The sequence below is a fragment of the Hydractinia symbiolongicarpus genome, chromosome 1, assembly GCF_029227915.1.
Source record: "Hydractinia symbiolongicarpus strain clone_291-10 chromosome 1, HSymV2.1, whole genome shotgun sequence".
In the NCBI taxonomy this organism is placed as follows: Eukaryota; Metazoa; Cnidaria; class Hydrozoa; order Anthoathecata; family Hydractiniidae; genus Hydractinia; species Hydractinia symbiolongicarpus.
The window spans coordinates 9,831,077-9,854,921 of NC_079875.1; the positions used below are offsets into that span (position 1 = coordinate 9,831,077).

A 23,845-nucleotide genomic window follows, 5' to 3' on the forward strand; every position below is an offset into this window, starting at 1 on the left:
GCTCGTCGATTTATTTAACTGGGTTACTGGTCTGTTTTTTAAAGAAATTAAAAATGTGAAAAAAAAATAATATTATGTTGTAGACATTCGAGGAAGAGTCGTAGCAAAGTAGCACGCAAAAAGTATAGCCTGCGAGAGGGGAGTAAACACGAAGACTTCGCACTGCGTGAAGCATTGGCTGAAATTGTGAGAACGTCTGATCAAATGAAAGGTTAGTGAACTTAAAAGACCATAAATCACCTAACTTTGCAATTTGTTTAATACCTTAGTTTGAACCAATTGCTGGCACGACCAGCAATTGGTTCAAACTAAGGTATTAAACAAAGTAAATGTCTTAGCTGTTGTGAAATTTTAATATAGGAACATGACCACAAAATCAGTGCTCAGAATATCCCATTTTGTGTTAATGTTCGTTGCGACTTTTGGGGTGTTTAAATTTTTTAAAATGTGACTTAAGGAACTTTTTGAGCAGTAATTTTCGCGAGAGTTAATTTTTGCCAGTATCAATTTTACCAAGAATTAATTTTCGTCAGAGTTACCTTTAGCCTCTGTCAATTTCGCGAAAATTAGCTCCCGAGATAAAGTATCGAAAAATTTGCTATTTGCGAGTATTAATTTCCACGAAATTAAGTTTTTTGATTTACACTAATTTTTTTTCTGATTTAATAGCGAAATATAATATATTCTTCAATATTTTTATTGCCTTTAAAAAGCGGTATAAATTGAGAAACAAAATGATTTCAAATTTGTTTTCTCGCGAAATTTGCAAAATTTAGTTCTGGTGAAATATTAGGACTTGCCAACTTCGCGAAAATTAGTTCTCGCAAAAGTTTTTTTTTAAAAATTTCTCGCGCTTTTTGAAATGCAAATTTCCAAATGTATTTGAAAAGAGAAGATAAAAAAACAGCAAAGATTTCACTTGTGGAATTTTTTTTCTGTAAGAGTTGCCTATTCACACTCCTCCATTTGTACATACGCACTAACACATGCTGATAAAAAGTAAACAGCTTACTTTTAAAAATTGTCTACACGTGCAAGTACAACAAGATGGTTTCAGTAATTCCCGTATGACAAGTTCGGTAACAGAGTCACCGTACTTTTTTGTCACTAAACACTGCACTTTTTGCCTGCGTGACCACATCTTGACTATCCATCATTCACCTTGAAAATACTTTGAAATCCTTGAAATATAAATACAGTTCCCGCTTTTTTTAATAATTAACTTTCCACCCTTTAAAGCAATGCATTTTTTGTATTTGTTACCTTTCGTGTACCTTGATATTTTTCTTGTGTATGCATGCTTCAAAACGTTGAAATACGGCACGAGTTAAAGCAAAAAAAGTATCCCAGGAATGATGAATAACAACATTTAAAACCAAAAACCCAATAAGAGTGGCCTAACACTTTTTTTTTAATATATATCAATGTATAACACCGATTGTTCTAATTTGTACCAAATGTTAAACCAATGTTTGTTTGTTTTGCAAATACTTGAGTAAGAGATACTGTACACTTCTATTGTACAAAAATTTTCACATAGTTTAGACGGCAATTTGTTATCCTTCTTATTTTACCTTGCCGATTTTGAGCGTAAACCCGATGAGAAAATGTAGCTTCGATGTTTAACCTCTTTTCTTGTGTTGCTTTAGAAGAAGTTTCAGCGCTATTGAAAGCTCTGGTATTATACCACTTCGAAGAGAAAGCTTCCAATTTGCAAAATTTATTAAACGAACTACTTCAACTTATCGAGACTAAAATTAAAGAGATCTGGAACAACGAGTCGACTTCAAATGATGCTGTGTCTACGTATGGTCCGGAAGCGACGGTGCAGTCGATCCTAGCGCAAAGACATAATGTGCCCGCCATAGAAAAAGGTAAGACGTGCGCTCGTGTTTTCACTTGTTTTGAAGCGTGCGAAAATGTCTGCAGAGCCGCGCGAAGATGTTTTCCCGCGATATAATTATTCTGTTTTTCCTTTCGTTGTTTAGACCAACTTCCTCCAGCTACACGTCCTGTTGTGAGAGATATAAATTGGAAACTACATCTTCTACGTATCTAATAAAATTGTATTTTATATTTTGTAAAATATATTTCTTTTTTTTGTAAGAATGGCTATGTTTCTTTTGATAAGTACACAGAATATATTTACAGATAAATTAATGTCATTCGAAGAGAACGGCAAGAATTGTTAATGCCATTCGAAGAGAACGACAGGAATTGTTCGAATCTTGTTTGTTTTTACTTTGTTTTTGATGAAACATACTTACTGTTGCCATGAGAAACATTTCGCTTTATATGGCGCGTTTCTTTATTTTAAGGCGTTTAAATGACGAATGGCTCAAAGGAAAATAAACTGACTACCACCTTAAGTCACTACATTTCAAGAGATATTTGTTTATGTGACCATCAATTTACGGTAAAGATTGTTTGCCATTAAAATCTGTAATTGTTGTGGAGCTGTTTCAGAGATAGAAAATATTCTATTAACGACATTTATGCGACACTTACCCCGCTTTTGTTGTACACAACGTGTTTCGTTTAAACGCGTAACGGTGACTTGATGCGCGACAGTTGTGCAATGCTCAATATATTTTATGTTAATAGAAACCAGCCTTAAGAAGCAATCATATCCCATCGATGAGAAGTAAGTGAGCCGTAAAAACTTTGGCGATTAAGAGGAAGCAGAAGGAAGAATCACTATGTTACGCAATTGATCCTCCTTACCAGGGCTTCTTTCTTGTATGCTCAATGTGAAAGAAAAACAGACAAAAGCTGTTTAACCCGTAAGAACGCAAGTCGTTTGTCTATAAATCACCGTATATACATATGGAAGAAAAACTTATTGTCCAATGCTAGGGTTTAGATATTTACTCAAAAGCAAAACGGAACGGAACAAGAAGAATACTTAACTTTGATTGGCTATCGGCTAATTATTATTTTGTTTTTGCATTTGTTTCCGTCCGAAAGAAAAGTTAAAGTGATTTTAACTTTCAGTTTGGATCGAAATGGAAATTTATCAATTTGATTGCAGAAATCACAATTGTTCGTTCAGATCCGTTTAGCCTAACTATGGCTTCGCCGTGATTGCAGTTTGATATCGAAAAAAATCGAATTGCACCTTTGAGTTGTCCTTACATAGTTCACTCTTGGAAGTCCAGCTTTCTTCGCACGATGTTGGAGTTCCAAATGCTTTGCAATGAAATCTTTACACAACTAGAAAGATTATATAAAAATGCGGTGATCCGACTTGTGTAATAAATCTGCTGTATTTTCTTGTTTATATTTGTTTTATTCTTTACTTGAAACCAAATAGTAAAATCTGGAGATTTCTTAATCTCCCTTCCATGGTGGTAAGAGCTGTAAATTTTGGGCGCGAGGTTTTCTCCCTAGTGATTTCCTCTCTCCTCCTGCCCCTGGAACAAAACAAAAGGTGTTCACGGACAAAAACAAATCTGAGAAAACCGGAACCCTTTTTTAGTTTCCTTCGGATTACCCCGATTTATGGGGTGCCGTTGAACGAAGTGAGTAGACAAACATACAAAGCTTTATACGGCTGGCTGTAAGCTTTTATTGGACCCACTCTGGGTTTGTTTATCACCAGTTTTTGCGACAATGTCTTCAATTCGTGCCACTGTTACAAACTTATCAGGCTTTGCCAGACACACTACACAAAAAGGAAAGTCCTGGTAAGTTCCCATTCGTTCTAGCCAAGGTTCTTACACACAAACCAAAACAAGAGTAGTATAGCTATAGATTAATCGTATTGATTATTCTTAACTAGTCGATGAGGCCCGTGGAAAAGTCTGTTGCCTTCATCGTATAGATCTTGAAACGCTGATCAAGAAAATGTATAGGATCGTGTACTTGTGTGACAAACGGATGCAGAGATATTAGGGTTTAAAGTTTTAGGTATTTTTCAGGTATTTGCCTGAAAAAACCCGCATAGTCCCGAACAATGCCCGAAAAAAAAAAGATTTATATACCATAAATGACTCTCGAAGAATTATTTAAAAAAGTATAAAAATTAAAATGAACTAACTAAATGGTAGCTAAGTTCTTAAAAGAACTGTTTTTTATGGTTTTTGATAAGATTTACTTGATAAATAATTTATATATAAACTTTATTACCTCCTTTCTCTTTAAGCGCGTTCTTTTAACTGTCGTCCGCCATGTTTATGTTACAAGGTGTTGCATTTCGGGAATGTTCCTGCCGTGTTCGGGAGAGTGCGGGCGGTTTCAGCGGACAACCGTCAATTTAATTCGTAAAGTCGTCTGAACTCGCCCTTATATATGCGGCATTTGCGGCTTATCTGCACCCTCTTATTTGCAGGCGATGTTTTATAGACTTTATCAAAGACATTTTGTGGTGTATAACTGGCCTAATTACTTGATTGACAAACAGCTGTGGTGGTCATCTGGCAACTCCTCATGGCACCATAACTTTATGATTTTGACTAAAAGCCATCCCTAGAAACAACTTTGCAATAATGTGAACTAGGTGGACTAAGTGGGCCTTTCCAAAACATCCTATTTCCGTGACTTTTGTCTTAATTCTCTGATGATGCACTGGAATTATTTCTAAACTCGCCTAAATTAGATCCCTGCAAAGGGGAATCGAACCCCGGTCCCCGCCCAAAGTACAAGAGTTATAACCACTAAGCTACGGCACCATAGATTAACACTTATCTCAGGTTCAACTAGTAGCTGCTTTTGCCATGTACCTTTCTCTGTTGCTCATAAAAAAGACACGACATTGGGAAAGTGGTATAATATTGTACATTCCAGATGGAAGGCTCAGGATATGTCAGCCATCCAGTGTTGCCAGTCAAAAAAGACAGTTACTGAGAAAAGTTAAATCAGGGTAATAAGACAGGTTTTTTTTAAATAATAAACTTTTTTATGCCGTGTTAAATATAAATGCAAGCAGGAGATGGTAAATTGTGGAAAGACTTCCTTCCGTCTGATTGATTTGGCCCAAATTTGAATCTGATTTTTGAATATAAGCAATGCTTTCTTTATTTTTTTAGGGGACCTACAATGGCTGCATGGGGAGGTGGCCTTGCATTGGTTGGTCTTTTTCTCACAGATTGGAAAGTGATCACAGCATACATCCCATACATTAAAGATAAATATGATCACAAGGTTCCGCGCTGATCAAAGCAATGTTTCAATGGTAAGTAGTTTTTTGTGATTGTTTTAATAAACTAGTTGTTAGCCAGTAGCAAAAAAACAATGGATTCACAATCCTGTCATCACTATTTTGTGCATCTTAACACTACTTGGTTTTGACACACAAAAAAATAGAATGAAACTATTATGTTAAGCAAACAATCTCCCTGAAATATTTGCTTTATACTTTGTAATCAAGAAATTTGCAGGAAGAAATTTTGTCATGGAAAGCCAACCATTTTTTACGTTTTCTTAGTTTATTTGTAACAAATTTGCTAACATTTTACTGTAAAATTAGCCCAAACCCACAAAAATAACCGGTGCATAAGTGAGATATATTGGTATAAGTAAACTGCGTGATATGTGTTATATTAACTTTCCTGTTTTGTTTTAGGTGTATGAAGCGTACAAAACTGTTTAAGTGCTTCATGGATGTTGTATAGTTATTGAAATATAATTCTTCTGTTAAATTTGTGTTTTATCGAGTGGTTACACCACAAGTAGAAATTGAGAAGCCTATTTTAAGTACTTAGTACCAAGAGATAAACATTTTCAATATTGTCTTAGTAAACAACTAGAATGAATTAAAAATTGTGCACACTGCTAGAGAATAAGTTGATAAACACCCAACACGTTATAGAGAAATATAGGAAAATATCAATGGTGGTTATTGTTCTATTTGATTCAACAAATTAAATCCCACGGATATAACTAGAATGTTGGTCCACACAAAAGCAAAATAGCGCATGTAAAAATATTTAAAATCTGTTCGCTATGTCTTTTTTATTATTTGTTTTCCGTATACCTTATACCTATATATTTATACCTTAATGGAATAAATTCTCGTAAGAATTTCGCAATCAAAATTGTGAATTTTCTTAGGTCAATTACTGTTAAATATTTGCATGGTTAATGTCTTTATTTTAAGCACAGTTTTATGACTGTTGATCAAATAATTTGTATATAAATAGGCATTTTACCCATTATGAAAACGGGCTTAAGTTTGTATATCCCAAGCAGATTTATCTGAGGAATAGTCATTTTCATCATTTACGTAAGGACTCTCAGGATCTAAACAGAAAGTTACCGACTAATGACTACACTCTTCACTTTTACAGCTGCACAATGTCAGCGAAAGAAAAAAATTTTGTTAGGAAATATGCTGTCCAGATGAAAATTTGGTTTTTGAAAATTAATTTTGCGAATGACGAAATGGATAGAAATTCGCCAGAACATTTTTTCGCGTATGTCGACAGTACTAAAGCATTTCGCAAAAAGCCCAAAAATTCGCGAAATCGCAAAATTTAATTCTCGCGAAAATTTATGCCATTAATAGTGTATAACGCCTATGTCGATTTTATTGATTGAAAAACGAAACAAAGAAACGTTGAATGCATTGACGAAATAAGCATGCAATTTTTCACGATCTTTATAATGCAACAAGAGAAAAGCTGTAGCCTATGTTCCACGGGCGCAAGATTTTAAAATTTCTACTACGGTGCATGAACACTTGAAAAAATGTTGCTAGATTTGCAAATTTACATGAAAACACAGAGAAAAATATTCCTGGCGAAACATGAAATAATTAGCTTTAGGGTAAGTTAATGGTATGTAAAAAACTTTATAAAGCGCACTGGGGGAGAAGGTCGTATACGTATATATATAATTGGACTACAACGATTGTAATTGGGCCAACATTGAGAGAAAAGCTTTTTGGTAGTGGTTACCACATAGTTCAGAAAAATCAAAATAGTCTTGTTTACGCGGAAAAAATAGAAACTTGGGAAACCCGTATATATTGTTTGCATTTGAAAACTAAAGGAAGGAACAATGTGCCTATCTCTTAGACATATCTTCTATTTTCTTGAGAGATTAACGCTAAAAAATTTTGGTTTGGTATTTTTTAATGGTTGTATGCAAACATTAACCCTCTGAGTCTGAACTAAAATCAAATGGCCTCACATGCTAAAAATTTTTATGCAATTAATTGCTACGGTTGTGAAGCAACAACAGAAATAACAACATGCTATGTATATATAGAAGTATATTCTTCTGTTTTATGTTAACTACACTTAAGTTTGAGAAAAGGAGAAGACGTCAGGTTCGGTATCAAGGAGCCCTAACCAGATGCTTGTGTTTTCCACAACCTTACCCTTAAAAGATGTATCTTGTGGAAATGTCTGTGTCTCTCCTGAAAACGCTTACTGACCTGAGGTTCCTCCCATGAATACCTGCGTCTCTCAAAAAAAGCTAACTCACCTGGGGTGTCTCATGGAAACACCTGTGTCTCGTGGAAACACTGGTAACCCAACCCTCTCAGCGAATCTTGTGGAATCTCCTACATCTCAGCAAATCTCATAGAAATGCCTACATTTTAGGGACTCTCCTGGAATCACCTACATCCCAGCGAATTTCGTGGGAATGCCCACCATCCTGCTATTACACAACTCATTTGTTAGGGAAACAAAGACATCACCAACGCGTGTCTTCAGTGCTTCTATCTCTGGACAAAAAACTTGGCAACCGTGAACACATTCACGTTTCCCAGAGCGCTTTGAGATTAAAAACCTTGAAAGTAGTTCTGGACGTCTGGTTATGTGATGAAAATTACCCTACTATATGTGGCGTATTTTTCTCGACTGGATTACCTAGATAGATAGATAAATGTGCATATTTTACATGGCTAGCCTCACAAATATCGAGGGATATACCCTGTCTATTATTTCCAGGAGGGGCCATGGCTTAGATGGAGAGTCCTAGAGTATTTAATGCTCATTTTGAGCGACGCAGACCCAATTAGGGCCCGCGCTCTACTAGACAACTCCCGGCAACATCCAACGGCCCACACAGTGTGCCACCTTCCCAATTTCCCTCACATGGCTTGGGTTAACCCGGGGCTATGGTAACATTCACTCGCCCATGTTGAATCGCCGTCAAGAGGAATCGAACCCCGGTCTCCCGCACAGAGTACGAGAGCTATAACCACTAATCTACGGCGCCACCTGATATTATTATTTTAAACTAGCCGTTTTTAATGATTTATCATTTGGGCACCTAATTGGATTTGTGATTTAGCACAACTTAATGTGATGAATATCAGCAACATTCAAAAAAAGATCAAATTTTGCATGTCGAACAAATGATATAAAATACTCCTTGGGTGTTAAACAGTTAAAATTTAGCCTTGGTATATGTTATTTAAAGTTAAAGTTATATTAAGGTTACCTCCCGCAAAAAATAAAGGTAATTGCATATGAAGAAGCTTGAAAGGTTGTCAAGGAATTTGAATATTTTTTTTAAAGCTCTTGATTGGTTCTTTAGAATTTGGACTAGGAAGATTCACTAATTACGCATGATGTCATGAGTATGCTCTGCAAGGGAGTTAATTTAACATTTTGACAAGCAATATATATAGTTAAAAATGTTTTCTGGCCGTTCACTTTGATGCGTTTTGAACATTTTACATAAATTTTAATATTTAGTTACCATAATTATGCTCGATGCATACTCACGACGTCATAATTTTGCAATAATTATGACGTCATGAGCAACTTTTAACTTTTGAGACAAATATCTCGGGAACAGATAAAGATTTTTCAAAAAAATAAAAAGATTTATAGAGACTTTCGAAGTTCTTACACTTTTAAAATACAAGTCCAAGGTAGAAAGTATATATTAACAAGCTTACTTTTGCATTCAACGTTATATTGAGATATTCAATATTCAAATTGCTAATCTAAGGGAGGTATAGGTTTTATTAATTTTAGCATATATGTCAATAAAACTCAATTTTGGGGTTTTTGAAATGTTTGTATCACTGCCACATGCTCTTTGTTGTGTCGATAGTATTAATATTTAAAATATATATCTTGTATTTTGTAGCTTTAAAATTTTTTTTAAAGACAACAGATAAAAGATAGCACAGTTGAAGCAGCATTTCAAGCATCTTAATTTACAATGGCTTCTCCTAAAGGAAAAAGGTATAGTTCTAATGTCTCGTTCTTTGTATTTGTCTATGTAACAATATATCAAAATTATTGCAGTGAATTTTTTTTATATATATAGAAGTAGAGCTACTGTGTGCATCGCTAACATATTTTCTGACAGCGAGCATGATTCTATCCACAGTCTGGCGGTTGCAGGACAAACCCACTGTGCATCAATATATTACGTACTGCATGTAGATTGCTTATATATCTGGATGGCAGTTAACTATCATCTACACTCCAAGTGTGTAAAAATAAAATGCCCTAAAATTCACAACATTTTGTCATAAATTCCTTTCTTTGCAAGAAAAAGAAATACTTACTTTTTACGAGTTTTTTTCTTGCATCTATTTTTTTATAAAAAATTCTTTTTGGCAGTAAACAATTTTGTTGATGTGGACATGAACAGGTAATAACTAATAATAAATAATACTTAAACACACCAAAAATTTTATTTTAAAGATTTGAGAATTAAAAGATAGCAATTTATTGTTTTTATGACTAGAAATTAATTTTTTTTGTATACCATAAAGCTTTGATTAAGCACCCGGGCGCTTATAAATTTTTTGAGCCTTTAGGGTGTGCGCTTAATCGATGGGGGCGCTTAATCGAGGGGGGGCACTTAGTACAAAAAAGAGGATTTTGGGAAAACATAAAAACCAAATATCAATCTTTTTCTTTTAAAGAATATCTATTTCTTAATTTAAATCCTGGTCATCCTCCTTGTCATCATTAATGAGTAATAAATCGGGACAAGCATCTGCAATATCATTTCCGTTGACTTCGAACAGGTTTGTCTCCTCTGAATTGATGTATACAAACTGTTCCTTCAACATTTTGTGTCCATCATGACATTGTTTTCCTTCTTTAAAGCAAGTGATTTATCATCTTCGCTGCCATCAGTGTTGCAAGTAACCACGCAAGAAACGAACGAATCTTGGATCATTTCTTTTGAAAGCTTTTCCCATGACTTCAAGATCCACTGAACAACTTCTTCTTTTCAAATTGCCACAATCCGTTTCCTCGTGCAAGCCTTTTGAAGCCAATCATTCATCATAAAGTTCAGTGCAATGTTCCTTAAAAGGCTTGTTCCAGCACACGTCAGGTGCTTGTATATAATGTGTGCACCCTCCAGGAATAAAAACCACATCAACATTTTTTCTCTTTGACGAGTCAGTAGCCGAATTCTCAATGTGTCACGAGTAAGTATCCCACGCCAAAAGGCTTCTTCCAAAAGCAAAAAATCCGATAACTTTGTTAATCTAGCTGCTCGTCAATTCTGTGTTCATCCATCTGTTAGATGTTGTGGCCACAACGCACTTCCCATTAAATTCTTTATTCAGTTTTTTAACTTCTCTCTTAGTGCCTTTGAAAACAATAAATAGCTTAAGTTTTTCTCTGTTTGTTTTTGCGGTCAAACAAACTGATATACAGCTTTTTTTATGCCCCGTTGATTTCAAATTGACACTCTTGGATCTTGCTTTGTTGAATGTCGAAGTAGAAAATCAAATCACACCAATAGGAGTCTCATCCATTGTGTAAATGTTATTCATAGTATAATTGTGTTGTATTCTTAACCTCCTGATTCGTAAAAAACATAGGCTAAAAGCTTGGCTATGGCCATTTCTGGGTCTTTCCGACGGTCGTTTTTCTTTGCAATGACAGTCCATTGCTTTTCATGAACTTTTCGCACCAACCTTTGCTTCCAACGAAATCAGATTCGTCTCCCATCTCATTAAACAAGAGAAGAGCTTTTTAGGTATATCTGCATCCATATCGTTTCCATCGAGTTCATGCTCACTCGCCATCTTGATTTTATCATTGTTTGTTTTGATTTGCTTCTCTTTCTCAGGCGAAGTGGTGAATTATAAAAATTTGTCATCACATTTATAAAGATTGTTGGGCTCTAGTTATCGGGGAGAAACTTTATTGCAAACCAGATCCAAGAGCATGGACATAATGATGAACATGCTTTGGGCATTTATAAACTTGTAGAAGGTGAACATGTTTTGGTGGGGTACGTCCCTATAATATTATTGCGGCTCTTGACATTTTTTCTTACAACCAATAATGAGAAAAACATGACTTAAAAGCAGAGGTGGTTGAGAAACGGATAAGGAAGATATTGGTTTAGTGGTTCCAGCCAACTACACAGCAGTGACCAACAACATCAAGTTTGCGCAAGTTTTGATGGAAAAACTCGAGGAGAAACAAAAAAAAAATTGATATAACAGTCCACGAAGCTGTTTTAAAAAAATTTCCTTGTTATGTCTATGATCATGATGAAAAGTAAAAGGAAATTGAAATTCAAGAAAAAATAGATAATAAAGAAAACTAAAACAAGTACCTTTTAATTCCTAATCAACCCTTCCAGCTCATTTTTGTTGAAAATTCAAATAAGCGCCCGTTTCTGAAGATCGAGGGGTGGGTGCTTATTCGAAGGGTGGGCGCTTATTGAAGGGGGCGCTTATTCATGGGGGGCGTATTTAATAATTTCAGGTCTAGGGTGGGCGTTTATTCAAGGGGGGCACTTGTTTGAGGGGGGCACTTAATCGAAGCTTTACGGTATATATAAAGGGCACAAACTTGTCCACACTGCAAAAAGCCAAATTGATCTAAAAGAAAAATGAAAAGAGCCTATCATCAAATTTTTGATGATGTCAGCAGTGTCTTATGTTAAATAAAAATTATTCTCAGAAATTTGTTAATCTGTAGCATCTATTGTTGAGAGTTTGAAACTCTGACCAAAATAATGTATAGGAATGTGTGCTTTTAACGAACCGTTAAGAAGTTAGCTAAAACCCACTAATGTACAAAAAATATTTGGAGACATTTTCTTACCTGTTGCCTTTATTGAGTAGAAGAGATGTGCAGAAAGGTTTTTTATGATTTCATCCACTAGTTGGTTCTATTAGGTTGGTTGATTTAGCTTTAGGACATAGTCTTTAAACTGATCTCTAATGGTCCCTAAGTTACAGGCGAAGGAGATGACGTCAGCTCTTTCTATCCATTTTTAAGTTATATAGCCTTCAAACATAAAAGCACAATGCAATGTTATCAAACTATTATATTAATTTGTCAGTAAACATAAGAACCGTAACAATATCCACTTTGCAAACTTCACAAACAAACAGACACATGGAAGTATCCTATTATTATACGACGAGTCGATAAAGCCTGTGCAAAAATCCACTGAGGCAGAATAAAAATTAAAAAAAAGCGTCATTTGAATGACGTCACAAACCCATATACAAAGAAAAATTAGAACCTTGTCTTCATGTTGCCTCTATTGTGTAGAGCTTAAATTGCTGATCAAGGAAATGTATATGATCATGTGCTTTTGTTAAGTGGTTAATGAGATATAAGTGTTTCAAAATTTTGCTGACGTCAGCAATGGCCTGTCATAAGTCAAAAAATTTTTAAAAATTTGTATACCTGTGGCCTTCATTGATAGTTCTTAAAACGCTGATCAAGAAAATGTATAGGATCATGTACTTATGACAGAGATGTTATTGGGTTTGAAGGTTTTCTGATGGTGTCATCAACTTGTTCATTCTGAAACAGATTTGGGGACCCAGGTTTGGCAAAATTACCCAAATTAGTCCTAGGTGGACCCTAGTAACTCATGAGGTGAAAAATCATTGACATCACCACCTCGTTTCCAAATTATTTGACCTCAATGTTTGAGGTGCGCTGTAATGACTTCATCAATTTAATATAGGACATTGACGTTAAAGTAGTGTTAATAAACGTAACGTCAGATGCATTTTTTGGCAACATCAATGGAAAATGAACACATTCATTTTGCCTGTTACAGAGACATGGAACTGGCATATTATTATATAGATGATACTGTTACTGTTTTTGCTAATATGTTTGTTAAAAAATGTTATTAAACAATTTGTATTTGTACTTTCTTTTCAAGCAGTCGACTGGGAGCAGTTTTGCAGCAACTTGATCAAGCATTGAGAGAAAATAAAATGCAGATAAAATCAGAGGAGGATAACGATGTTGGTCAAGTGAGGCAACTAACAACTAAGCTTCACCAACTTTTACAAAGTCAAGGTAACTGCTGTTCTCCTCCCCCTCCCTCCCCTGCCTTTTTGTTTAGATTATTATACGTCCACAGATCTTGAACAAGCAGGGAGGAATAATTGGAAGCAGCGCAAGGTATTTTTTAGGCATCTCTCCTCCATCCCTTTACCTTGTTGTTTTTAAAATGATGTGTAATTTGCATTTTTTTTAGAACTTGTAAAAATGTATTTTTGAACTTTGATCATAAGAAAGAACAGCTACTACGTAAAAAAAACATTTAGGAACCTTTGAATATTATCAGTTACTTCAGTTACCCTTGATCTACTCTGTGGATATTACATGAGAAAAAATGACTTAAAAAGCTTATTATTAAACAAAAAAAGTGTGGAAGTGGTTTTTAGTATAACCCTTATTTCTATGTTTAAGTTTTTAAATCTGAAAATAAAATTTGTTAATAAATTAAATTGTTGATATAAACAAAAACAATTCAAAACCACCTGTTCCACCACACCTGAAATAATTTTTGACCCTTGATAAAATTTATGCCATTCATATTTGTCTTAGCTAAGTATTTTTTTATCATTTATCTTTTTAGAAAAATGTTGCAAAAGCTTCTTATCTAAACACAAAGATGGGATTTCACTTCTTTTTGAGATACTAAAGGTTTGTTAGTCTGCGTAGTAGTAATGAACTGAGCAATATAATAACTCTCTGTGCATCATGTATGAATTGCTAAATGATAAATCACATAATATTGATACACACAAATTTAGCATACATTACATACATACAATATGTACAGTCAGGGAGAATCAATAACTTAGGGAGTCTGGAAAAAAAATTTCTATTTTGATGCTTTGGTCAGGGCAATGCTTTTTTTGCCATGTCATTAATATTTCGGTACCATCCTTTCCTCAATAATCACATCTAATTCTTAATATAATAAATTTGGCAATTATACAACACTATTACTACAATTCTAGTTCTTATATTAACACTGCAGGGAAAAGTATGAAATAGGGAACTTGCGCAAACCCCTATTTTACGAACGTACGAGCCTCTGGGGCGCGGAAATCGGTCCCGATCGTCGGTCCGTTTTGATGTTTACAATCGAACTTGCGCAAAAGTCAAAAGGTGGCGAACGGTGGCGCGAAACATTTTTTAAAACTTGTAAACAAACATGGAGGATGTGTTAATGTTCCAACTTGAGAATGGTTTCATTGATGAAGAAGAATATTTTTTTTTTCTTGACGAAACACGGAATAAAAAGAAAAATCCTGTGTTTCCCTATTGGGAGCAAGATATATTTTCTCTTGATAATTGGTCAGATGATGAATGTTGGGCAGATTTTAGATTTAGAAAGACAGATTTGTTACGTTTGTGTGATGCCCTAGGGTTGTCAGGTGAAAGAGTTAAAACAGAAAATCGGTTGACCATAGACCCAATGGAGGCCTTATGTTTGACTTTGCGTCGCCTTGCCTTTCCATGTAGGTTTTCAGATCTTATTCCGCGGTTTGGGCGGTCTGTACCTGATATGTTCTACATATTTAACAGAACTTTGGATATCATACACAATAGATTTGGACGACTTCTCACATCATTCAATCAGGCGTGGTTGTCAAAGGATGCTTTGAAAGATTTTGCAGACTGTATACACGCAAAAGGTGCCCCACTTGATAACTGTTGGGGTTTTATTGATGGCACTTTAAGGGGGATTGCTCGACCAGGTACAGATCAGAAAGCCATGTACAGTGGCCATAAAAGACACCATGGCTACAAAATGCAATCTGTTTCCACTCCCAATGGTCTCATTGCGAATTTGTTTGGTCCAATTGAAGGCTCGAGACATGATTGTTACCTTCTTGCACAATCTGGCTTTATGGATATTCTCCAAAGATATTCAATTGCTCCTGATGGCACAGTTTTATGTGTTTATGGTGACCCTGCATATCCTCATAGGGAGCAGCTACAAACAGGTTTTAAAAATCCCCTATTGGAAGAAGAACGTGTTTATAATGAGCGCATGTCATCAGTCAGGGTGTCAGTTGAATTGAATTCAAATTTACAGACTACTCAAAGATGCAAAAGATAGGTTTAAGTGCTGTTTCAAAACAGTATATTGCATCTGCTCTCTTAAGTAATGCAAGGACCTGTATTTATGGCTCTTGCACATCAACATTTTTTAACTGCCAGCCCCCAACATTAGAAGCGTATTTATCTGGATGATTGAAATTAAAACGGCTATTTTTATAGCCACAAATCTTCTAAGAAACAATATTGAGGCAAATGTATATTTTCTTGCTGAGAGCTTAATTCGCAAAAATAAATCCCGTAAAACTCTTTTTTTTTGGACGTTTAATCGCAAAAATTAATATCGCAAAAATTTATCCTGCATTAATTTATACGCTTACGGACAGCAAATTCATAAATTCTTTATAAAATACATAAACGTTTTATTTTTCAAGTTTCTGTAACAGCAACTGCATCATTTGGCTCTGTTGAGCTTGAATTTGCAGTAATGAATCTTGAAAAAGTTTCTGCTGGTCTTTCATTAAACCAGTCTCTTCCTTTCTTAAGTCCAATTCCGCCTTTCTCAGCTTCCTTTCCTCCTCTCTATCTCTCATCATAGATTCATTCCTTTCTCTAAAAAAATCCATCCTGTTATTATCCTTGTTTTTTTTTTCTTTCCATACACCTTTTCCTTATATTTATAGCTTTTTCGCGATCATGTTCTGTGTTTTCTTTTTTACTCTCAGTTGCTTCTTTCTCACAGTCGCGCTCTAAATCAATTAAATCCTGCATCAACTGCTCCAACTCACTGTATGTACATGTGATTCCACTGCCTTTTTCTTCTGCCCTCAGAAGAAAAAAACTTGTCTTTTACTATCTGGAATCTCTCTCTCACCACTCTTTCGGAAACAGGAATTGTTATGCTTGACTTCTCGCAATTTTCTGCAATGTCTTGCCATGCCATTCTTCTTTGCGGTGATCCTTTCTTTGTTTGAAAGGGGTTTCTTACAGATATCTCCTTCATCAGGATCAGTAAGTCACCCTCTTGCCACCTAGACCTATAGACAGGAAGCACAAATATATATAAATTGTAATAAATAAACCCTTTTGAACTAGAACACTAATCAATGCTAAATAGTATAATTTACCCCTTTTCTGTTAAACTGATGGTGTTTTTTTGTTGTTGTTTTTGTGGCGGTTGAAATTTTGATTTCGTTATGTTACCTGATGATCCCAATGTCTGACTAAATATATAAAAAACTTTACAATTAATTCCTATTGCAAGATCTACTAGTCTAGCAAACTATATAACTATTAAGGTTAAAATATGATCAATTTAATATAATATTTACCCTTTTTCTGATGAAATAATAGGGTTTTTTTGTTGTTTTGATTTTGTAATTGTGCACGATGATCCCAATGTCTGACTAAATATATAAAAACTTTTATTGCAAGATTTATATACTGGGAAAGCAAACTAAATAAATTTCCTTTTTCTTAAAAAAACTGAATATATATAGCTATATATATATATGTATTTTAAAAAAACACTTTATTTAAAAATAAAATTCACGAAGCTTTTCGAAACAGTGTTATATTATCAAGGATTTTTGGCTGATTTTATAATAAATATATATATATTATATAAACTATTTAATATACTAATACAGCTAAATTGTGATTCCATCTAGTTTTTTTACCTATTAAAATTAAGCTAAATTTTTAAGCTATTTAAGCTAAGCTTTTACCGTTTTTCTGTTAAACTAGTTGATGATGTCTTTTGTGTAGGTTCGTTCTTTTCTTGAAATTGCATGGTTGATGATAATATTGACTGACTAAATAAAAAGAACTTAGTACGTTGTACACTTGTTTCACGCTGCGAGATTTACTTGGCCACTTCTAGAGATCATGCAGTCAGCATATAGCTGTGCTACACAGTTTAAATTACTCTAAGACCTTTCAATCATGTCGGAACTTTGTGTTGTCTAACAAGAAGCTAGCCAGCTAAAATGTAGCAAGCTAGCTATAGCTAAAACTATTCTTTTTACTATATATATAGCTACCTAGCTAAATAAAAAGACTATTCAACTATACTATAATAAAAAGGCTCACTATTCAACTATGCTATAGCTAGCTACCTCGCACATAATTTATCCCACTCTTCCACAGCTTTTTTGCCATCACTCACATGTACTATAAAATCTGTTGGAGTCGAATTTGTTTTAAAAAAACTTTGTCCTGTGTTGTCTCTAGAACTTTCGCCAGGTGACGGTAGAGATTTGCATAATTTTTGCAGTATATCTTTGTTTATAACAATTCTTTTCATCCTGCTTATGCTTAAGAAGTTTTCTCTCTGACTTTGTTTATGCTTGTCAGTTTCATTTTTGCTTTACCATTTATTTGCCGCACATTTTTTTCACCCTAAGCACTTGTGCCTGAAGAAATGATTGTATAAATAGTCTTAGGTCACAACCACTGTATCTTACGTGCCTACGTATGGTTTTCACGTCGGCAAGAAAAGGATACGGCGCGGGGAAGTTATGCAGGGTGGTTATTTCCAAAGCAATTCGCTATTCCCAATCTTTAAAGGTACCGTCATCTGTCAAATTTGAGTTTGCGCAAGTTCCCTAATGTCTTGATTTCAACATATACAAAAAGTTAACATTTTTCATACTTGATATTTTAGTTTACCTGCATGTTTGATCACCAGACAACTTATTTGGTTACAGATTCATTGTGCCTTCTCATTACTGTTGGTAAATACATGTCATTATTTTTTGGTTAATAGGTTTATGAGATATAGAGTTCCAGTCGTTGGAAAACCTGGAAAATACTGGAAAATTTGTAAAAGAGATTTAGTCCTGGTAAATCTGGAAAAATAGCAATTTTAGTAAAAATCCTCCAAAAACAGATCTAATAAGTACTTTCTTACGATTGGTTACATTTTTTATAAACAATGCTATAATTGCCATAACCTGAATCGGGTGCTAATTTAGCTGGTTTTGAAATGTTTTAACCGTTATCTTTAAAAATCCTAAAATCGACCCAGAAGTTTTAACTTAATTTGTCAGAAAAAAGCTCTGCAAAGTTCTGTATTTTATTTTTAAAATTTTGCGGGTCACCCTGAGATAGATTGACTTCAGCTTAAATTATAATTTCTATGTTGTTGTTTTTTTTTTGTTTTTTTTTCTGCCTCTCATTCTCTTTTATAAATAGGTAAAGGACTTACAATACTTTTTGATGCTGGCATCTTGCGTGTTGTAATGGAATCATTTGTAAACGCAACAAAAAGTTATTCGTCATGGATTCCAGAATTTGAAGACATGTGGATATCTTTCCACACTTTGTTAATCAAAATAGCAACTAAAGGTTGGTTTATTTTCTATGCCATTGGCCTCAAAATAAAACAGGAAAGAAGTTACATTGAGCTATTTGATAATGACTTGCTGTCTATAATTAATGCGACTTAAAGCGTCTGAGAAAATAAAATCATTCGGTTCACCCTATGGTAAATATTTTATGAAATTCCCAACTTGGGTGGCCTTTGTTTTAAATTCCAGGATTGCACCCTGGCATATTACATGTCAGTTTATCACGTTGCATTTCTTAACTTTTAATTTATTTGTTATAATTTTTTTCTATTTTGTACAGAAAAAAGGTTTGGAAGTGTTTTACGTCTGAGCGGAGCTTTAGATGCATCTTTATCCATTATGAAATCTGCACCATTAAATAGTAGAGTACTATTACCCATCATTCAACTGATGAAGACAGCATCGAGTAGTGGTAATCTTTCTAATCACTATAACTTTTGTTTGTTGGAGCAATTGACTCTTGCTGCTTTTAATGAAATGCACAATATTTAAAAACTGATATACTTTGATTTACTTCTAATAATAACAAACCCTTTAAAGTGCCACCTTGTGACTTCTTTATTAGAATTCCTTTTGTGTTATGTTAACCAGAGTCTAATAAAGTTTGAATCTGTTAAAACAGCAAAAAATAATTAAACAATTTTTCTTGTTGAGGCATTTTCTATATTAAGCCTGTCGCGCATGAAATTGCTTTGTGAAAATTACATGAAGGATTGCTGTTTATCGCACTGGTGTGAACTATGGTTTATAAAAAAACTTTATTAGTATGTAGTGGGTCACCTTAACTTTTAATAATACAAGTGTGTTATAAGTTACTGCTTTTTTGTTTTAGTTGCCAATAGCAATATAATGATTAAAAGGGATGTAATCAATATAATATTGAAGTTGATTCCATCGTGTGGTCAGAGAAAGATGCAACTGCTTAAGTACATCTTTGTTTCTTATTTCTTCTAATTTTTGTCTGAGAAATTTAAAGTCGATCATATTAACTTTCTATGTTTTTTCTTTAGAAACTGCTTGGAATTGTTGCATGCATTGTGTAAATCCAGTAAGCAAAAAGCGTTTGTTAATTAAATTTTATTGTTACTCTTTTTTGTCTGTAGGGTGACTTATAAAACCCATGTTGGTAATGTAAGGTGACTTTATGCTAAAGGATGCACTAAATATCTTGCTGAAATACGTTTTACTTTAATAATTTTTACTAAAACTTCTTCTTTATTAATTTTTAGTCATGCCGTGGACATACAAAATAGCAAATGCAATATTTTTTTTGACATTACTGTGACCAAGTTTCTATGCATTTTTTCATGTCACAATTGCTTAGAATTACAATAACTTGTTTTCACAATATCTTGACATAGTTTCATTCAATTTCTTCAGAATGTTATTTTTATATTCAATTTTTTATGCATGACGTTGTTTTGTATTAACGCTAAAAAAATGTCATTATAAAGTAATTCACAAGCACCAATTAAGTACTTGCGCAATAAAGTAATTTTATTAATCCATGCTTGACCTTTTTATTGTTTCATTTTCAATTCTTTTATCTAGAAACAGGAGCAAAGAAAGCTGTCAACCAAACAGTTATATCTCTTATGTTATCCTTGTATCAAGAATGGCATCGGTCTGATCATCGGAATCGTCACATTTCTATTCGAAAGTCTATATTAAATGTTATAAAGGCTTGCACTTTGTATAGTAAGTTATAGTAAGATTATACAACTTAAAGGAATCTTCAGTTTGATTTCATACCTTAAAAAAACAAAAAGCTAATACCTGAAAATTTTGATTAACTCTCTTAGTACTTGAAACTGAATAAAAGTAAAGGCTTTTCAGTTTACATCATCTTCAGTAAATAAGTTGCTTTTTTCTGCTCACACAATCTTCACTACATAAGAAATGTGGCGTAAAACTTTTGGGTGTACACCTTTTGCATAAAAAAGTAATGGAGTAAAACTTTTTGGCAAACGTCATCTTTATTACATAAGTTGCTTTTCGGCTTACACCATCTTCAGTAAATAAAAAATTAAGTAAAGCATTTTGGCATAAACCATATTCAGTACATAATTTGTTGTGTTAAGCTTTTCAACTTATGCTATCTTTAGTACATAAAAACGTTGTGGAATATCCTAAATACTTTATGTATTATATAGCTTTCGGAAGAAAATCATTTTTATCAATAGAAGGATATAGAACATTGTACTTTCTTTGTTTGGAAGGAATTGACAGTAAGTAGACAAGTTTATAAGAGAAGTTTGGGTAAGTTTACCATGTTTGCTAGAATTTCAAAATAAATGAGGTTATAGTATCTGATCCTAAATTTCTCAAAACTGAACATGTGTTTCTTGGAGTAATCACTCTGTGTGAAGTCCTCTATTACTTAAAAAAGTTGCAGAAATGTTTAAAGCTGTTAGGAATATTTTATTTGTTAAAGCGTTAGAAGCAATTAAGAAAAGAACTTTTAAGTATAACTTTTAAGTGGTCGGTTACATGTACCTGAAGTGAAACTGAAGCTGGTGTGACATTTTTAGTTTAAGCAAAAGGTTTACATTACATTTAACAATAATATGTCAAAGTCAAGTTTTGAGCCAAAGTAGATTTCAAACCACCACAGTGTATATTTTTTCTGCTACACATATTGCCTAAAGTAAAATAATATATAGTTATGGTTACCATTTTGCTATTTTTGTGCTAGTGTGAGATTTCACTTTGATTTTTTTGATCAAGTTTCACTTTAACTTGAATATGCTTACACTTGTAGAAGTTTTATAAGAGACCAAAGGAAGTTTACTTCAGCAAATAAAATTTTATTCCATCGTTAACTGTACTTTGGGTACATGTAACTATCCTTTTAGGCCTTTCTGCACTTCGAGTCTTAGAATACACTTTAGCGTGCTTCTTATAAACAGCTCAGAATTAGGTAGAAATTTTTTTTGTTATTATTAATAAATTAGTCATTAGGGTTAAAATCCACTTAGCCAGAAGAAAAATGGAAAATATCCATGATTGGAATTCAGAAGCAGTGGCTTGTTTATATACAAAATTATTTTTAGAAATTTGTGAAAGAGAAAGTCATAGCATCTATAATGAAGATTTTGAAGCTCTGAAAATGAAGTATAGGATGTATAAGATTGTGTACTTTTACCAAATGGTTAAAAAAAGCCAAAAATCTAATAATGTTCAAAAATATTGTTTTGGGAAATGTTCTTACCTGTTGTCTTTAATGTGTAGAGCTTGATCAAATAGTATATAATACACACGTGTAATTACACACGCATAAATGCTAGCATGGATAAGACCTTCCATTGGTTTTTTCACATAGTGACATTTTCCTTTAGATAAACAACTTGATAGTGTAATACGTTTAATTATCATGATTCTAAGAAAGTGTACTAAAGAAAACAAGCTGCAGATAAAATCATCAAAAAGTTGTTTTTCATTCTCCTTCTCGACGAAAAGCAATGAAAATTGTCTCAACTGTAAGACTTCTGAAGAATCTGAGTTTGAAGCTACTAGTTCAGACACCTATACTGATGGTAAGGCAATGTAAAAGTGGAAATGTTAGTTTTCAATGAGATAAACTACTGCATTGAGCATGTTTTTTTTTTGCTATGATCTAATTATGTAATATCCAGCAAATTAGGTGAATTTTTCTTTAATTTTTATCTTAACTTAACTGAAATATCTGTTTGACGAAGATCGAAAGTTTTGTTTATTATAAGACCTTTTTAAATGATGAAACGTTTTTTAACTTTGAGTTGTTTAAATTTCTTATATGGATATGCAATCTTAATACTTTTTGACAACACAAATACATTTTCAAGTTAACAAATATTTTAGATGTGGTTTCAGAGTCTGAAGGAGATGGCGAAGATGAAGAAGACAATTATGAACAAGAGTCATGCAATGACAACAACAGGGTATCAAACGAGAATGCTATACTAAGCGATAACATTACAATCAATGGCACTGAACCCAACAGAGATTGTTCTGAGGAACAAATCAATATTGTTAATTTTGACTACTACAAGAAATTCTTTCCAGAGCTTTCATTAAGTCAGGTAATAGTATGCATGTTGACTTATGTTGATTTGAATAGCCTAGAAAGATTGTGTACACAAGACTTTCTGTATCATATTCAGGCCTATCAATAAGAAAATAACACCCGTGCATTAAATCGCTCCCCCAAGATTACAATAATTTAAAATTGGCAAGCAATCTGAATAAATAGAATAAGTTTATCACGCTTATTTTATCACAAAGTCTTTTTTTTATCAATTTATTTTATCTTTTTTTATATATTTTGGTTCTTTCTTACTGTAAATAATAAGAAAGAGAACTTTGATTTTCATGTGAGATGAATTGATATTGTTTGGCCAGAAAAACTATTTTTGGAATTCGGGAAGCAATTAATGGTTCAGCTAGTTTCTTATTTCTCAGAATTAGGCGAGCCCTTGCGAGAGCAAGAGCAATTGTTCTTCCCTGATTGATAGGCCTGCATATTATATCAATCTATTAAAATTGATTGATAAACTTTCTCCTGGAAGTATACTTGATTATCAAAACTGTTGTTCTTTTCATTGAAGTTAACAATAAACATTACACTGTTGCCACATATAGATTTATGTATTATTTTAGGTTGTCACGAAGGAACGTTCAAATCCATTGATTCGCATTCCTACAGCAGAACTGATGGGTAATATAAATGAATCAACAAATGACCTGTAAGTAATAAGCTTTTTTGGGATGTTTACTCTGCTAGGAAAACATTATAAAAATGTGAAAAAAATAAGAAATATCAGTAATTTGTTTTATATAATTAGAAAATTATCACAAGTAATTTCAGTTTTTGGCAAGGATTCAACTTAAAATCCTTAAAAAATGATATATTAATTTTTTTATAGTCAGATCCATAAGCATATCAAATTTACTTGAGTAAAAAAAAATTCAAAAATGTCAGAAAAGTAAAGAGTTAACATTGAGTGGACACTCTGCTTTTCATAACCATATTTATTCGCATTGACGAGGCTAAGATCTATCAAAACCTGCTCTTTGCTATAAGTGCTAATTTGGAGGCAAAAAGTTTGATTTTTATTTATCCACCATGGATCTTACACAGCCATTTTATCAACGGTTTCGATAAATGTGTCCATCTAGCATTTTGTCAACATCTCTGTGTATAGATCTAAATGTTTGAAAATTTTTATCTTTTTATATTTTCTAAACATTTTTGCAATTTGAAAGCACATATAAAAGTATTTTCATTTGGAAATA

The 23,845-nt window shown here is 33.5% G+C and overlaps 2 protein-coding genes and 1 long non-coding RNA gene across 6 annotated transcripts in view; all 3 read left to right on the forward strand.

The window, feature by feature from the left end:
* Window positions 1–2,226, forward strand: part of LOC130636862 (putative elongator complex protein 1) — a 28,849-nt gene extending 26,623 nt beyond the window's left edge. For both annotated transcript variants that reach the window (XM_057446714.1, XM_057446721.1), the window contains 3 exons: window positions 84–211; window positions 1,650–1,874; window positions 1,989–2,226. In XM_057446714.1, coding sequence (XP_057302697.1) covers window positions 84–211; window positions 1,650–1,874; window positions 1,989–2,059 — 424 coding nt within the window. In that variant the 3' untranslated portion in view covers window positions 2,060–2,226. The remainder of the gene's footprint in view (window positions 1–83; window positions 212–1,649; window positions 1,875–1,988) is intronic.
* A 1,288-nt stretch (window positions 2,227–3,514) lies between these two features.
* LOC130637027 (uncharacterized) lies at window positions 3,515–5,639 on the forward strand. The gene is made up of 3 exons (XR_008982293.1): window positions 3,515–3,686; window positions 5,028–5,173; window positions 5,564–5,639. It is a non-coding gene; the product is annotated as an uncharacterized LOC130637027 (long non-coding RNA).
* A 3,180-nt stretch (window positions 5,640–8,819) lies between these two features.
* Window positions 8,820–23,845, forward strand: part of LOC130636880 (cytosolic carboxypeptidase 1-like) — a 29,876-nt gene continuing 14,850 nt past the window's right edge. The window contains exons 1-13 of one of the 3 annotated variants that reach the window (XM_057446744.1): window positions 8,820–9,149; window positions 13,081–13,220; window positions 13,786–13,853; window positions 17,887–17,956; window positions 18,417–18,569; window positions 18,852–18,983; window positions 19,404–19,497; window positions 19,582–19,619; window positions 20,123–20,269; window positions 20,725–20,799; window positions 21,910–22,107; window positions 22,424–22,632; window positions 23,210–23,295. In XM_057446744.1, the coding sequence (XP_057302727.1) occupies window positions 9,127–9,149; window positions 13,081–13,220; window positions 13,786–13,853; window positions 17,887–17,956; window positions 18,417–18,569; window positions 18,852–18,983; window positions 19,404–19,497; window positions 19,582–19,619; window positions 20,123–20,269; window positions 20,725–20,799; window positions 21,910–22,107; window positions 22,424–22,632; window positions 23,210–23,295 (1,433 nt within the window). In that variant the 5' untranslated portion in view covers window positions 8,820–9,126. Of the gene's footprint in view, window positions 9,150–13,080; window positions 13,221–13,785; window positions 13,854–17,886; window positions 17,957–18,416; window positions 18,570–18,851; window positions 18,984–19,403; window positions 19,498–19,581; window positions 19,620–20,122; window positions 20,270–20,724; window positions 20,800–21,909; window positions 22,108–22,411; window positions 22,633–23,209; window positions 23,296–23,845 lie in introns of all 3 variants that reach the window. The other 2 variants (XM_057446731.1, XM_057446738.1) reach the window with 2 other exon arrangements.